Source organism: Tenrec ecaudatus, chromosome 9 (assembly GCF_050624435.1).
Source record: "Tenrec ecaudatus isolate mTenEca1 chromosome 9, mTenEca1.hap1, whole genome shotgun sequence".
Taxonomy (NCBI): Eukaryota; Metazoa; Chordata; class Mammalia; order Afrosoricida; family Tenrecidae; genus Tenrec; species Tenrec ecaudatus.
Window position 1 is genome coordinate 93,971,033 of NC_134538.1, and position 16,324 is coordinate 93,987,356.

Here is a 16,324-nt window from a genome sequence, read left to right on the forward strand (position 1 = left end):
AGATCATCTGAGAATAGACAATTCTTAAATGGGAAGAGGGGAATGTGTCCCAGCTGGCTGTGGGCTCCAACTGCTATGGTAAAATTATCTTGTATGTCCATTCAACATGTATTGGAAGGATTTCCCTGTTTAGTCGTGTTTTCTGTTGTAAATCAGTTCAACTCTTATTCATATGAACCCAAACTTTGAAGATTAGAATTGCTCCACATGGTTTTCAAAAGGGTGACTTTTGGGAAGCAAATCTCCATAACTTTTTCCAGGAAGCCTCTGGGAGATTCCATTAGCCAACCTTTGGATGGGCAGTCTAGTGCTTCCGGGGGGTGCAGTGGTTGCCAGTGGAGTTGTGATACTCGTGATGGTCTGAAGAAAGAAGACACCAACAGCTCCCTGGGAGAAAGCCTGGGATTTCTCCTCCCATAAACACTTACAGTCTCGGAAACCCACAGGGGTCACTGGGAGTCGCACTGCTGGCAGCGAGTTTGATTTTCTTGGTTTGAGGGACTCCTTTGCCTCATCCTAGGAAGCAGAACAAGAATTTCAGGGTGAAGGGAGTGAAACTTGTGAACGAATATTCATAAAGTTTCTTAGGTCATTTTTTTATGTAGTAAAATTCAAGAAGCCATGATAGAAAGAGTCGGGTAAAAGTGAGCATGTTGCCAAAGTTGGCCAAAGAAAACAAAATGTGGACTAAGAGTCTAAAATGAAGAAACCATATTTATTCCAAGAAAAGGGGAAGTAGTGAAGGGGAGAGACCGTGGGAGAATAAATAGAACATGCTTTGTCTTACTGAGGGCGGATGGGGAGTCCATTCGAAGGAGATGACCAAAAGAGAAATAAATTATCTACTGTGCTTACTTATTTTATTTTTTTAATAAAATAGTATTGGATAAAAATTCCTAATACTGCAGCAATAGTATGAAATTTTCACAGAATCTGCCAAAAAAAAAAAAGAAGATGAAGACGAAAGAGAGAGAACGAAAAACAATGAGTAAAACTATACTCGCTCGGTACCAACACTGAGGGTGGGTATGTGATCTCTTGAACCAGCTGTATTATCATTGCTACCAACATACTCAACAACTATCTGTAGTTGTCGTTGTGCTGCTCTGAAGGACTACATGAAATTATCCACAGTGGACCTTATCATTCTCATCAATGAACTGCCAGTGAATGCTAACATGACTTTGATGGTCTGGTTCTCTATGAGATCTCTTGTAAGATCTATAAAACTTACTCTGAATCGAGAGCACTGGATGGGCTCCAATAGCCAAGCTTTTGATTCATAATCCAGTGTATACATGACTGAGACCCTCCTAGATGTACCCACAAATACACACAACACATTTCAAAATATACGGAGCCTAGCCTCAGGAAGTTTATGTAATACTATAGCTTTAAATGATCAAAAGACATATTATTTGTCATTTTACTCCAAACTATTTTATACAATGAATAAGAGAATTTGTTATATTTCATTAGTAAAATTATGAATATTTTTATCTGACCTAAGCATAGAATCAGATGCCTTGTGATAAAAATATTGATAAGATCACTATGAAGTGTACACCACCAAATTTATTAGCCATACATAATTTTGCCAGAGTTCTTCATATATTTTTAATTTCTTTATAAATTCACATGTTAACAATATATGAAACTCTGAATTCACTTGAGAATCTTGTCTTTAACAGCTCTGCATAATATGTCCCATGATATTTTTTAAATTAATATTAAAATATGAGGGTGTCAAAAGTATTGTTACAAAATCTTACAAGCCTTTATTAAATAAAAATACCAAAATATGAAGCTACTGATTTTCAATATCTCCTCCATCTATGTCTATGCACCTCTGCCGGTGGCTTTCCATCTCTCTCCTCGCCAGAGAATGACGAGTCTTCAGTTTACACTGCCGCCAACCTATAACGTTGTCATTCACAAAAGACTCAAATAGTGTTTCCTTTAAAGATCTTTGAGTTTGGGGAGCAAGCCTCAAAGTCTCAAGGGTCACCCTCGGGGCTTTAGTTCGGATGGAGTTCCCCAGTGCTATTCGTACAGGACAGTGCTGGCTCCTGTAGAGGCGAGTTCCCTCTAGATGAAATTGTAGTGAAGGAGTTGTAGTAAAAGACAAATGCGCCCTGTCCTTTTTCTCACCGATACAGTTTTTCATTTTTTTAAAATCTTCTCCATAATAAGGCCCTATTACCGTTCTGTCTTGTTGCAAACCTCTGATCCTTGGGGAAGACGTCCAGGAGTTTGGCTAAAAACTTGATACCCATCCTTTCATTGTTTTTCACCTGGACACCAAAGAATCCCCTTTCGTTTTAAGGCCCTCTACTAAGACTCGGGCAAGTGGAGAGAACTTATTTTCAGCCATCGCTCTCACAGCCAAGGCATGTGCTCACCACACTGTGTTGGGGATAAATCCATCTATGTATGAACTAGAACCTTTGTGAAAATACTTTTTTTCTCTTTTAATATTTCACATTGGAAATTAGGTGAAGATTTACTGAGCAGATCATTGGTTTTACATTCCATTCGTTATACATTTTGTTTTAACTTAATCATTGCAATTTCCTCAATGGACTGGCACAGATTCTATTTCCTGCCTGTGGCTCTTGTTTCCATTTCTTTCTGTCTTAAACTTTGAGCTTTGTCCTTAAGTAACTGCTGTCCTTTTGACATGAAATGGTTGATTATTTTAACAGACTAGTGAGTTCAATTCCAGACCTAAAGGGGGACTAGGGAAATAATCTGGGGGATCCCACTAGTCTCTAACTAAGAGCCCTGGTCATTTTATAATTTTAAGTTCTTCTTGCCGCCCCTCCTCCTTTTTTTCCCCCATTCAATCTAGGACCTTCTAGTATGACCTTTTCTAGCGCAATTGATTGTAGTAGTCGGACACCATCTAGTTCTCTGGTTCCAGAGACCGATGCTTGCATGAAACCATTAGTCCAAAGCTTCTATATGTCTTTCGATTTTCACACATACTTTAAGATCAGTGAAGTATCAATACTTTTTTTGGTTGCCCTCATACATAGGACAGATAATTTTAAAAATGTATCTTTGCAATAGGATCTGTTTCAAAATGGAAACTAATGGACCAGGTGACCATACCGCTGCATCACGCAAACAGCTCCTGTGAACCATCTCTTTCCTTCCTAATAAAATGGCCAGGGTTTATTGACTAACAGAGACTGTTGGTTTTTCAGCTTCTGTATTCTTATTTCTATAGCTACATTTTCTGTAAAAATTATAAACCCTCAGCATGGATGAAAATATCATTTGACACAGTACTACAACTTGTTTATATTTCATAGCTTTCACTTCAGCTTTTATTTCCATGAACTCAACTGGTGTGCTAAAATTTCTGGTCCCCATCAGCACTAGCACTGAAACTTTCCAGACTAATAATCGTCATGCTAAAGCAAACAGAGGAAGGTAGGATGGGGTCAATCACGAATAGAAGCAAATCATTAAGAAATAGCAATTGGCTTAAGCCCATTGCCCTGCTCTCCCTGAGCTGCAAGGCCCTTCTTCAGTCCTTGTTCTTTGTGACCCCTTCAGCTTCTTCTGTGGCTTATACTTTTCAAAGAGCTTACTGTTCTCTTAAAATTACACAGGAGAAGATTCTGAAGAGTGAAAACATGACTAATAGTCTCTTTGCTGATCTGCTTCCATTGTCACATGTAATTCCACTCCTTCAATTAAAAAAAAAAAGCCTATTTGCAACATAGCCCCTTTTCTCCAGATGAACAAAGAAATACTCCTTCACTAATTCTGAAAGTAACTTGTCACAGTGGGGCTCTCAGGCCTAGTCAAATAATTGTCTTAGTGTACTGCCTGCTGTGTTCCATATTGAGTGAAAATGGAAGCTGGGCCCTGGCTCCGGCTTATTTCACAATTCTTCTGTTATTTAAATGATTTTAGTCAGTTTGGGGGAAGCCAGACCTTTATAAATTAACAGCAGGGAAATACCAAAGGTGTCAGATTGCATATTTATCATCTTTTTCGTGTAATACTTAAATATGTATTAAGAAGTGACTGACATAAATTAGGCAGATTTCAGAAGCCACAGGCCGTAGCTTGTAGAAGACCCCCTTCTGCTTGACATTTCATCCTTGTCAAAGATCAAATTATTTTAATTTAGGCTGCAAATTATAAGGAATGAAGACTTCTTTGTGGGAATTCCCTGTGGTAATCTGACTTTTGTTGTTACTGCTGCTTGTCAGTGTGCAAAAGATATAATATGCATGCAAATAAGGTTAAAAAATATGTACTATCTAATTATCCAGCCAGTACATTCCACTTGAAGACAGTGGGAGGCCTGACACACAGTATGTGTTTGATTCATTGAGGCCTGCAGGGTATTTACACAAGATTACTTTTAATTATGAAATTAATATCTGTTTATCTAGAATGTATAGCAGTAAGTGAGTATACACATGAGCAGAATTCTTTAGTAAAAAGAAATCATCTTAATTTAATACATGAAAAGGAAGAAAAATAACTTGCCTCTGGAATAAAAAAGAAAAGACATCATCAAGACTCGGTTTCACTTTCATTGAAACAAATTAAACGAAAACTTGGCACTTCTCTTGAATTTGTTTCTACCATTGCCAAGACGGCTCAAGATGTGTTGCTTTATCTCACAGTGTTCTGTGAACATGATTCCGTATGAGGAGGAGAATACGGGAAAGAGCGATTTCTATCATCATGGAAAATGTTCCCTCTTTTATGTTCCCAGATCCTGATTGTCAAGAGACTTAGTCTGATAAAGTAGATATCAGTATTTTTTCTGTAATGAGACAAAGTATATATACAATCACACTGTAGCTGTAAGTCACGTCCCAAAATGCTTTTGATGTCCAAATCACTTTTTAGATGGGCTCATCTCAGAAATGAGAACAATTGGGGGGACCTATTGTAAGTGCCATTTAGAAAGCTTGGAAGAGATCAGTAATTAGTAATTTAAAAATATATACAGAGTAGCATTGCCACTCTTCCAACATGTCCTTCAGTTGAAGTTCACAGTAAATTTTAAAAGAATAAACAATTGTCCATTCTAGATACTGCAACACATTCTCAGTTAGCAAGTTCCATAATTCTTACCAGCAAAAGTGTATCTGTGACCAGGCAAAATATAAAAGAGAGAGAGAGTAAGGCGAAGGGAGGACGGGAGGAAATAAGAAAGGAAAGGAGGAAGAAGGTGCCGGAGGAAATTTATCTGAATAATTATTTTCATTACTCAAACTATTGTTTCAGCAGCTACAAAGCAGTAATGAGTTGGAATTTCCTTACACTCTTAAGTCCTGTCTTCTGTCCTCACTTCCCAACCTGCCATCTCCACCACATTGGTTTAGGACCTGTGTTCCTCACTGCTTTGTACCTCCTGCTCCGAACTTTACCTTGTCTAGGAAACCATCCCAGTTATGTCAATGTATTCAAACATTTCAAAATTTTTATTCGGTGCTGTATAATTCTCCCCCGCCCCCCACAAATGTCTCTCAAATGATTATTTTATCTGCATAAATAAAATGAGACCATGACTCATGAATACTATTTATTTACATTTCCCTAATATTGCTTACAGTATGCCCTACAAATTGGAGGCAATCATTAAATTTTTCCTGAAAGTAGACCAAACTTCCCAGAATCAACTTCCCTGTGACCACTTAGAGCTTTATGAAGGTTATGTGCCCAGACCCTAGCCTGCGTCTCTGTCTGCAGTCTTCTGTAAGTAATGAGAGAGGTGACTTTGTTTGATCAGATGTAGCAACTGTAAATGATAAGCGCTTGTTTTAGTAGCCACTTCATGCATGATATTGACATTTACGTTACCTACATTTTCTTGACAGGTATATTCAGAAATAACAAGATTTGGATTTATAAACTTTTATTTAAAAGCTAGGAAAATGCCTACAGAAGAAATCAAGGAAAGAAAGTTGAAATATCCTACTTCTGCTTTTTTTTTCCCCACTTCTCAGTGTGATGGAGTACAGATAGATTTAATAAACATCTCTCTGGAAGGAATTGCTATTTTGAACATACCAAGCATGCATGGAGGATCCAATCTCTGGGGAGAGTCTAAGAAAAGACGAAGCCATCGACGAATAGAAAAAAAAGGGTCGGACAAAAGGACCACACTCACAGATGCCAAAGAGTTGAAGTTTGCAAGTCAAGGTGAGTTTTCTAAAATGAATGAGCTTTCCATTGCACTTTAGCAGTCAATAGATCTATGCACTTGAATCCTGATCTTTCCCTAGTTGCATGTGTGATTAAATTGTAACAGAAGACATTTTAAATTTATTATGAAATGACTATATTTACTGTGGATTTTTTTAACCTTATTCTTTTCTGGCTCTATCTTTTCCTTCAGAAAATAAAATATTGCAGATAGAAAAAAGTATATTTTGTAGATTATTAGGCACAGTCCAATATTGGACACCATCGCCAGCTAGAACTAGTTTGTCTTGTCATGGTTTTTGAACTTTAGGAATGGCATTGCTAACAATTTTTCTATGATGTGTTGCAAGACTTATTATTCATGGTACTCTTTAGTCAAGGAATGACATGGAAAGCTACCTTGCATTAAGCTATTTTCTAAATACTGTAGTTAGCACCATACTTTAATATTCTAGAATATATTTCACTAAATATTGCCATTTCCCCAGAAAGTTAAAAACAAGCAGGAACACTGGGAACTAGAGAGCAGAAGATGAGGACAAACAAGCTTCGAAACGTTTACATCAAAATGTTCCTTATCATTTTTTCAGTGCAAAAGTACTATGGATCCCAATCTTAAACTTCATTGTAATGTAGTTTATGCTGATACCTCAAATTGAATCCTTCTTGGTACATTTCTATAAGTAAGGCTATTACAGTTGTGGTAGTCGAAGAACTGATTGTGCTCTAATAGTTTATGAATATTGTTTTATACATGTATATAACTATTTACTTTCTATGATTTACCTAATATAATCAATAACATTGAGAGAGCTAAGAACACATTAATCCAGCTAAGTATAATAAGGAGTCAAATTGAATAGGTTGCATCATGCAAATGTTAGATAGACGATAACGGCGAGTTTAAGTTTTACGTGTTCACGCACATGGAATTTTGGTGGCAAAGAGTGGCGTCATATATATGTAATTTAATAACCATGATGGTGACAAATATTGATGAGGAAGCAGGTAGGCATCCCTTTGAAGTTATTATAAACTGCCAGCCAGAGGTTTGATGATTATGAAAGCAGTGTCATCTAATATAAGCAAATATATATCAAATCAATTAGAATGTTTTATACTTATGCATGGAATGCCATTATATGAAAATATAGCAGAAAACAGCTTCTTATGGTTAAGTATTTAGAAAAGGAAGGCTAGATTTATAAAGGGCAAATTCAAAATGAAGTGAAAGTTGTTATAATGCGTGTACTATGTCGATTCATTGCTCACAAATAATTTATATTGTGTCCAGATCTAGTTGATTCCTAGGTTTATTTTTCTGCTAGATTCTTTCTTACATCTCAATATTTGTCATATCTTTAACATGAAACACAATTTTCCCTCCACATATTTATCTGAATTTATTTTCAATGGTTCAGCACCAACTGCATTAACCTTCTGGGTCGTTTGACAGTTGATAGGACGCGCGGTTATTTTGCTCCATGGACAGAGCCTGTATCCCCTGGAGAGCTGTCCCAGGCATGCTGTTTGTCTGGCCTCACTCATGAACTTGAGATCGTGTTCCCAGCAATGCATACATGTCTGAGATGAAGTACAGATAAATCAGCCACAGGTGTTGTCATACACTAGTAGTGTCTATAACTGTGGGGGATGTTTCTCTTCATTCTGTCTTCTTCCTTGCTGGTCAGGACTCTCGGGACCACATTCACGTAAGTAAGGAGCGAGAAAGCAGGGCGCAGGGGCATGAAGAGTTTGTGGGTTAAGGATAAATATATATATATCATATTAAATATATATTACGCACATTACGAAAGCAGCAGAACTCAGAGTTTTTGAAGGTTGTAGTTAAGCAAGAGCAGAATCCTGCTCAACATTTTGTTCTCTTTTTTCAACTGATTTCACTTGTAGTTCTGATTTAGTTTTATTTTCAAGTAAGTATGACCTTAGCAGTCAAGGTAGCCTTGTCAGCTATTTATGAGTGGAACACTACTACATTCGTCAGTATTTTTATTTTCATAAAGTACATTTAACAATTACGTATTTTGCAACAGATGCATCAAAGTTATTCCACATCTTGATTTAATCTCTCTTTCTGCTAACTCTTAAATCAGATACTTAATAGATATAAAATCTGCTTAAAGCATCTATACGCATCTCTTTCTTAAACAGTATCATCTTCTTTTAGGTGACTATGTTTTCAATTTATTAACTCATCTCCACACACAAAAAATAGTATTCAATGTGAGTGTCAATAACCATTTTAAATCTAAACATCTGTTAAACTTTTAAAAAATTGACCAGAAGTACTGACTTTAAAATGAAATACAACAAATATATAGTTCAGGTTCAACAAGTTTGTGGGTAGGGTTTTGTTTATTTTAACTCATTTAAATTAGTTTTTTCCACTGTTTAAAAAAACTGGGAGATTTATAATGTGACTTTATTACTTTCAGGGAACTTGAAAAATAATAACAAGTAAATTTTCTGATATATCTCTTTAACATTTATCAGGCATGGAAGGTAAATTATTACATGGTCAGATAGAGACGTAGTTTTATAAAATTTAGAAAACGTTTATTTTTTTTGTAAGTACAACTATACATAATTACGTTCAAGTCATGTGGTTGGTAAGTACCATCCAATCAGTTCTGACTCATAAAGACCCTAACCCAACAGTTCTTAGGCTGAGCCCATTCCTGCAGTCAGTGTCGGTCCACCTTTGGAGGGCCTTCCTTGTTTTCCCCACCCCTCTATGTTACCAAACATGGTGTTTCTCCAGGGACTGGCCTCTCCTGACAACATGCCTACGTTATATATGATGTAGTCTTGCCTATCCTTGCTTCCAGGGCATATCATTCTATTTCTTCCAAGATTTGTGGTTCTTTTGGTAGAACGTGGTACTTACGAAATTCTTTACCAGCACCATAATTCAAACACATTGGCTCTTCTTTGGTCTTCCTTGTTCAATGCCCAACGTTCCCATGCATAGGAGGTCATTGAAAATACTATGGCTTGGGCAGGCACAACTCAAAGTATCGTCCTTACCCTTCAACATGTTCATGTTATAGATAAAAATTATTTTAGTAAATGAAATCATTCAAATTAGGAAAAGTTTACATTTTTGTTTAAAATATAGGAACTGACATCTAGCTATGATACAAAGTCGGATTTGGAGATTGAGATCCTCATTTATAGCAGACACTGCATGACTGGAGACCACTGTGCACTTCCTTTGTTTCAACCTATGATGACACGAACGGGGAGAGACCCAGAGGATCTTCAATTACTCAATTCATTGTGTGGGATTTTACTGCTAATTTATAATTGCAAAAAAGTATAAGTGATTCATTGAATTAAACGATTGATTGGGCAAGATATTCCTAAGTCATTTGGATGTGACTCTGAAGTATATTCACACTTACATCTAATTCAAAAGATATTTTCTTTGTTATTTGATTATAAATACATATGAGTGCACTAAATATAAACCTAGTCCTTAAGAAAAATTGTATAGTGGGTCAAATTGGTCTTCAATGCTCCTAGTCGCCTGAAAATTCAATCATCTTTTCCATTTCCTTCATTTGCTGACTTCAACTTTGCTTCCCCCATTTCTGAATTAAATCCAAACCTCAGAAAGATGTCTAATAAATTCATTCACATTAATGTATGAATGACTGATTGCAGATGAAAGTAGAGGTATTTGCATTTTAAAAGAAATAAAGGCCTTCAGCTAAAACATTATATTTAAAACTGTGTTTCATTGAGTTATAACAGTAATCCTTCAGTTCTGTAAAAACTTGGTTCAAGTTCATTATTGCCATATACTTGAAAAATTGGAGTGGGGGGAAGGTACAGACTAAATTGTACACTTTAAAAATATTTTATACAGTAAGTGATTCTCATAATATAATTTGTGTGACAAAAATAAATACATAAGTGTTTGCTTAATGAGGCAAATTGTACAAAGGAGAACATTACCAATGCAGTGCATGTGCCCATACCATGCATACAATTAAAAGTCCGTGTGACTTGTTCAGCACAAGCACATACTATTGCAGACACATCTATGGACATGACTGTTTTCCAGTATATACTTTCACTACAATTATATATCATATTCTCTAAAGTCAATGCAAGTGAAGGCAAGGTGATGATGCCAACATATAAAATAAAAATATGAGATATATTTTAAAACTGTTTAATCATAAAGAAGCTGCAGTAGTTAAAATATCTCAGAGTTGTGCTTTTCAATACACAAATTAAGATAATTCCCTTTAAGGGTACATTTTTGGATCCAAATAGAAATTAGCAAAATGAAGGAAAATTTTTAAAAGAATAAAAAATGGGCATGTAAGAATGGTAGAAACATAAGGACTCACTTTTACATAATGAATCTTGAGTTGACAAAATAAGGTTATAATATTGATTGCATATTGGAAAATGGATGAGTTGACACTTATTCCCCTTGATATGATTGAATGATTGAACTATTAAATTGTATGGTATATAAATTATGTGCCAACAAAACTGGTAAAATGTAAAAGTTTAGATATTCAGTTAGACTCAGGCTGTTGTCTTATCATTTGTCATGAACAAGTTTTTGGCTTTAAAACTCCTGAATGCTGTTTGAAGGCATATGGTGGTGTAGTGGGTTAAACATTACACTGCTAAATGCAAGGTCAGCTGTTCAAACCCACCAGCTGCTCCAGGGGAAAAATGAAGAGGCTGCCTGTCCCCTAAAGATTTACAATCTCGACAACATTAGGGAGCTATTAATCCTGCTGTGTCATTATAAATGGGAATAGCTTCAATGGCAGTGAGTTCAATGCTTCTGTGTCTCTAGCTACTGATTTGAATTGCAATTTCAGAAAAAGATGTAGAATGTTATAGATGGCCATTCTCCATGTTGATGTCTGTTATTGGTGATACGATTAGCATCTTATAGGTTTCAGTGCTGCATGTAGCTCATGCTGAGCCTGAAGGAGACAGTGGCAAGCCATCTAGTCAGGAGTAGCGTCGATGAAAATTTTAAGTAATTTTAACATATACAGTGGTGGAATTATAAAACAGATTTTTAAGTTAAATAAATCGGCTGAAGTGCCAATTCCTTAATAATCACCTTAATAAATAATCATCTTATTAGTCACATAAACTTTCCAAATATTGGATTCTATATAGAAAAGTTTTCTAAATAGCAAGTCTTAAAAATGTGGACAATCTAGTAGTTGTGTCCTGATAAAAGAACTATTCTCATAATTAGAACATTAATGAAGTAAGGAGAATTATTAAAAGGGGTAGACGCATAAGAACAATAAAAATATAATTACAAAAATTTGCAAACAATATTATGGTTCTCTTTACCACTTCAATGATATTAAAATTCACACTTATTTGACTTTATAATAGAAAAACAATAATCAAGAAAATAACCTATAATCTAAAGTTGAAATTTCAGTTGTGTCACCTTGTGGGGTAGCATCTTTCTTACATATGTTAATCACAAAAGGACAGATTTATACTATAGATGGATAGATGATATAGATCAGGGGTGCTCAATACATCCATCGCAATCTACTAGTCGATATCAAATGTAGGGTGGGTATATTACATGGTATTAAAAAAAATAGACGTAAGCCTATCATCAATCTCGTCACTTAATTGATATACAACTCAGCCAATCGGATGAATTCTTAGATGTCAAACGCATGCGCAAACAACTGCGCCTAAGTGCAGCAAAACTGACAAGTTATCACCTATTTTTAGACCTTGGTTTTTTCCTCTTAAACATAAGAAAGGGTATTAAAATGAGTGCAGGAGCTGGACCAAGAAGACAAAAACATCACTTTCACACAGAATGGGAGATGTTGACACTGTCCGCCGACATTCAACAAGTCCAGAGCGCGTGAACAGTTCTGGAACCTACTCAGAGAGGGAAAGTCCCCAAACATGAGAAAATGTGCTACCTCCTTGACTGCATAATTCGGCTCTACTTATTGATGTGAGTCAGCCTTTTCCCACATAAAGATCATTAAGTCCAAGTACCGTTCCACCATGACTGATGATCATTTGGAAGTGTGCTTGAGGCTGGCCCTCAGCAGCTCCTGTCCAGACTATGCATCCCTGGCTCATTCCATTCTGTGCAAGTCCTCAGAGTAAACTCAGGTCATGGCCAAAAATGTACATAGTTAATTGTGTTGTGTTGTACAATATGGACTAATGCAGTTATGCAAGGTGCATAAACATACATTGTGTATAGAATTCTCAATGCATTTATGAATAAATGTAATAAATAAATAAATGAAATAGATATCTATTTTGCATTTTTGTAGTTGGTAGCTCATTTTGACTTGATCATTTTATAAGTAGCTCCCATGCTGAGAAAGTGTGTGCACCCCTGATATAGATGATAGATCTATTAGAGAACCAGATAGATGGTAGCTAGGTTGATGATAGATTGATAGATAAGTTCTGGTTAATCAATGTGATGAGATGGACATCATTTAGCACCTCGCACTTCTTACAAGTATCTGTCTAATGACTGACTGGTTCCAGGAGAGTCTAGTGGAGGATAAATCACCAGCTCTTCAAAGGTTAAAGCTGAATCTACTTTATTAGATTTGAACCTTCTAAATGTGAGTCAATCAAAGTAACTAACCATTGAAGTGGTGTGGCCAGGAGTTGAATATCCATTGGTCTAGTATTTTATAAGATGTAACTAATTAACATACAAATTGGCCAATGCCCAGCCACTATTTGTGAGGAACTCAATAGAGACTAATCTAAATCATGAAGTTCCCCAACCCCCTACATTTCTCAGTGAAGAACCCTTCTTCCAATGCAATAAATAGACGTAACTCAATTGCTCCTTCTCTCACAAACTGTGTATTTTACAAATTCAGTATTTTTTGTTCCTGTTTTAGATCATGCCTATTGGTAGCTGCTTATTTAGCTGTTGGTTGAGCTAAATATTGGAGCCTACACAATATAAGGTGACAGCCATTTGAAATACTTTTTAAAAGACTCTTCCACAGATACGCCTAATTTTAATGAACCCCGGGGAGCTTTTTTAAGAAGGTTCAAAAGATGAATGCTTCACTGTAATTCTAATTATTCTATAATATGGCAGAAAATAACAATCTCATTTCATCCTTTTATTTACAAAGCTGCTCCCATGGTTATTATATTTTACTTGTTCCCGCTCTGAAAGGCTACTCTCATTTAGAGATTTATTAGAAGAGAGTAATTATATTATATTTCACAGATAGGCATAAAGAAAATGTATCTTTGAACAATTCCATTTCCCTGAATAGTTGTTCATTTCAGGTTGAAGACAGGTCTATTAAGTCCCTTCTACCCTTTTTAAACATGCCAAAGCTAACCATTAATATTGAAATTAGTAATTTGATTCTGATATAATGAAACAAGCAATTGCTCTTTGTAGAATCAGTTTCTATGATGAAATAAAAGTATAATGAATACTATTTCTAATACTATTGAATAATAAAAAGCATTTAAAATGCTTCTTATACACAGAGATTTAATTCAAATCTTTTCTGACAAAAGTCTTAATAAAAACTTATCCTTACTAATGTTTGATAATGTGTAGCTCTTGACCTCAAAATTATATAAAACATAATTTTCTTAGTAAGTCTCTTATATTCATATTTTCAGAGTCTCTTATTAGAAAAATTATAAAGAGATGAAAAAACAGCCAATGTAAAAGGTTTGTAAAACATTTTCAGTTTGTTGAACGATACAAAAGATGTTTTATTGTGTTTTTTTTCCAAAATCAGAAAAATCATAAGCATACAAAAATGTGACTTTAAAAGAAAATAAATCTGAGACATGCTACTTGTAGATGTTATTAGGTGCCACTGAATTGGTAGCAACTCCTAGGGACACCCTATACAACAGAATGGGACGACGCTGCCCAGAACAGCATAATCCCCATAAGCTCATTGCTGTAGCCACTGGTGAATACATCTTCATTGAGCCTCTTCCTCTTCTATGCTGACCTTCTACGTTACCAACTGAGATGTGCTCCAGGGATGAGTCTCTCCTGAAAGCGTAAGCCAAGGAGGTGCAGCAAAGTAGTGCTGTCCTCACTTCGAAGGAGCACTCTGCCTGTACTCACAGCATAAAATGGCAACCAGTAAGAACTTTCCTCAAGACTTTCTGCACTTGATGATCAGCATTTTCATCCTTAAGAATGTTTATATTGTAGACTTCTCTTCTCAATAATGCTCTTTCCAGTTAATCAAAACAATAATACAAGCTACTTAGAAAGCTGATTGTTGTTAGGTACCAGTAAGTAGAGTCTGAACTTGGTGTTACAGAGTAGTTACAGAGTAGAACTTTTCCATAGGATGTTTGTGGATATAATTGTAGTGGATCTAGATTAATGGGCCTTTCTTCCTCAGTATCTCCAGATGGTTCAAACTGCCAAACTAAGTGTGCAGTTGAACACAAACTGTTCGTATTCCCAAGGAGCCTTCTAGTGAGGAGCAGAGGGCCTGTGTATATTTATTTATCACACAAGCACATGGTTGGATGTCGAAAAGACCATTGGTGGTTTTAGGTCCTAACTCACAGCAACCCCATGTACAACGTCACAGAAGGCTGTTCATGCACAGTCTTTGCAATCAGTGCTCTGTCTGTGCCCATTTTTGGAGTCATTTTGTCAATCCGCCTCATCGTGGGTCTTCTTCTTTCACTGATTGTCACCTATGATGTCGCTCTCCAGGAACCAATCCCTCCTGAAAACATGTGCCGAGTCTGCGCTATGTCAGTGCTAAGACGCATTCTGAGTGTACTTATTCCAAGAGATTTTTCATTCTTCTGACAGTCCGTGGTATAATCAATATTCTTCACCCACACCGTTATTCAAATGCAGCCATTCTTCCTTAGTTTTCCGTAATCATTTTCCGTCTTTTGCATACATGTGAAGGGATTGCAAATATAATTTTGCATCATTACGTTATTACTTAAAGTGACATCTCTTCTTCTTAACAACTTAAAGTAAGCTTTTACAGCAAGCTCACCCAACGAAACTGGTGTTGGATGTCTTCACTCCTCTTCCCTGGACAGTGATTTTGGACCCAAGTACAAATGAAAGCTTTGACAACACTGGTCTTTTCTCCATTTATCATGCTGTTGATTATTAGCTCATTTGTAAGTTTTCTTGTTTTTTATGTTGAGATGCAATTCAAATGAAAGAATATAGTGTTTTATCTTTCTCTGCAAATGGTTCCAGTCATGCAGCGAGCTTGTGTCACCTGCACATTTCACCTTGCTATCAAGTCTTCAGCCCTGAGGCAGTGTTCTTCTTTAGTTCTGCCTCTGGAATTATTTTGTTCAGGATACATATTGACGAAATATGGTGAAAAGATACAACCCTGACACTGCTCCTTACATTGAACCTGCAGTACACTCTTGTTTTCTTTAAATGACTGTCGCTTGATCTACCTACGAATGCCAATGAGTACAATGAATTGTTCTGGAATCTTCAATCATTGTATTTATAATGTATCCATAGTTTTCTATGATTCACACAGTTGAATATCTTTGCATGGTCAATAAACATAGGTCTATATCATTTTGATAATCTCTAATTTCATGTGCTCTTCTGAATCTGGCTTGACATTTTTGCAGTTCCATGTCAATGTACTGCTGCAACAACAATAAAGTTACTAAAACAATGTCAGCTTTTAAAGAACAAAAGACCAATTTTCACAAATTTGGATAAGTAATTTGAAGTGTGTGTAGGATGTCAAGAGATTTAAAACCTGTACAATGAATAACTGGTGTGTCTCATGTTTTAAATCGGTGACAAAGTGCTGGCATTTTGGCAGGAGCACTTTGAGTTGGTCCTTGAATCTGATGATTTAAATTTTCTTAGCAATAGATATTACAGTGTAAACAGTGTCTCCTTGGAAGTGAGTTTGGTTTTAATTCGAGCAAGATTTCACCTTTGACAGAGTTCAGTCTTACACTTTTTGTTGTTTTGGGTGGGATAAAAATGTATTTTGTCATCTCTGGTGCATTCCAACTTTCATAGGTTTTAGTGTATTTTAAAGTATTCATTAAGATACTTTCTGTCCTTGTTCTTCTTAAAGTATGTTTCTTTCACAAAATTTCT

The 16,324-nt window shown here is 36.0% G+C and overlaps 1 protein-coding gene across 6 annotated transcripts in view; it reads left to right on the forward strand.

Moving 5' to 3' along the window:
- DGKB (diacylglycerol kinase beta) overlaps positions 1-16,324 on the forward strand; it is a 712,573-nt gene that overhangs the window by 516,967 nt on the left and 179,282 nt on the right. For all 6 annotated transcript variants that reach the window (XM_075558344.1, XM_075558345.1, XM_075558348.1 and 3 more), the window contains one exon: positions 5,985-6,180. In XM_075558344.1, the coding sequence (XP_075414459.1) occupies positions 5,985-6,180 (196 nt within the window). The remainder of the gene's footprint in view (positions 1-5,984; positions 6,181-16,324) is intronic.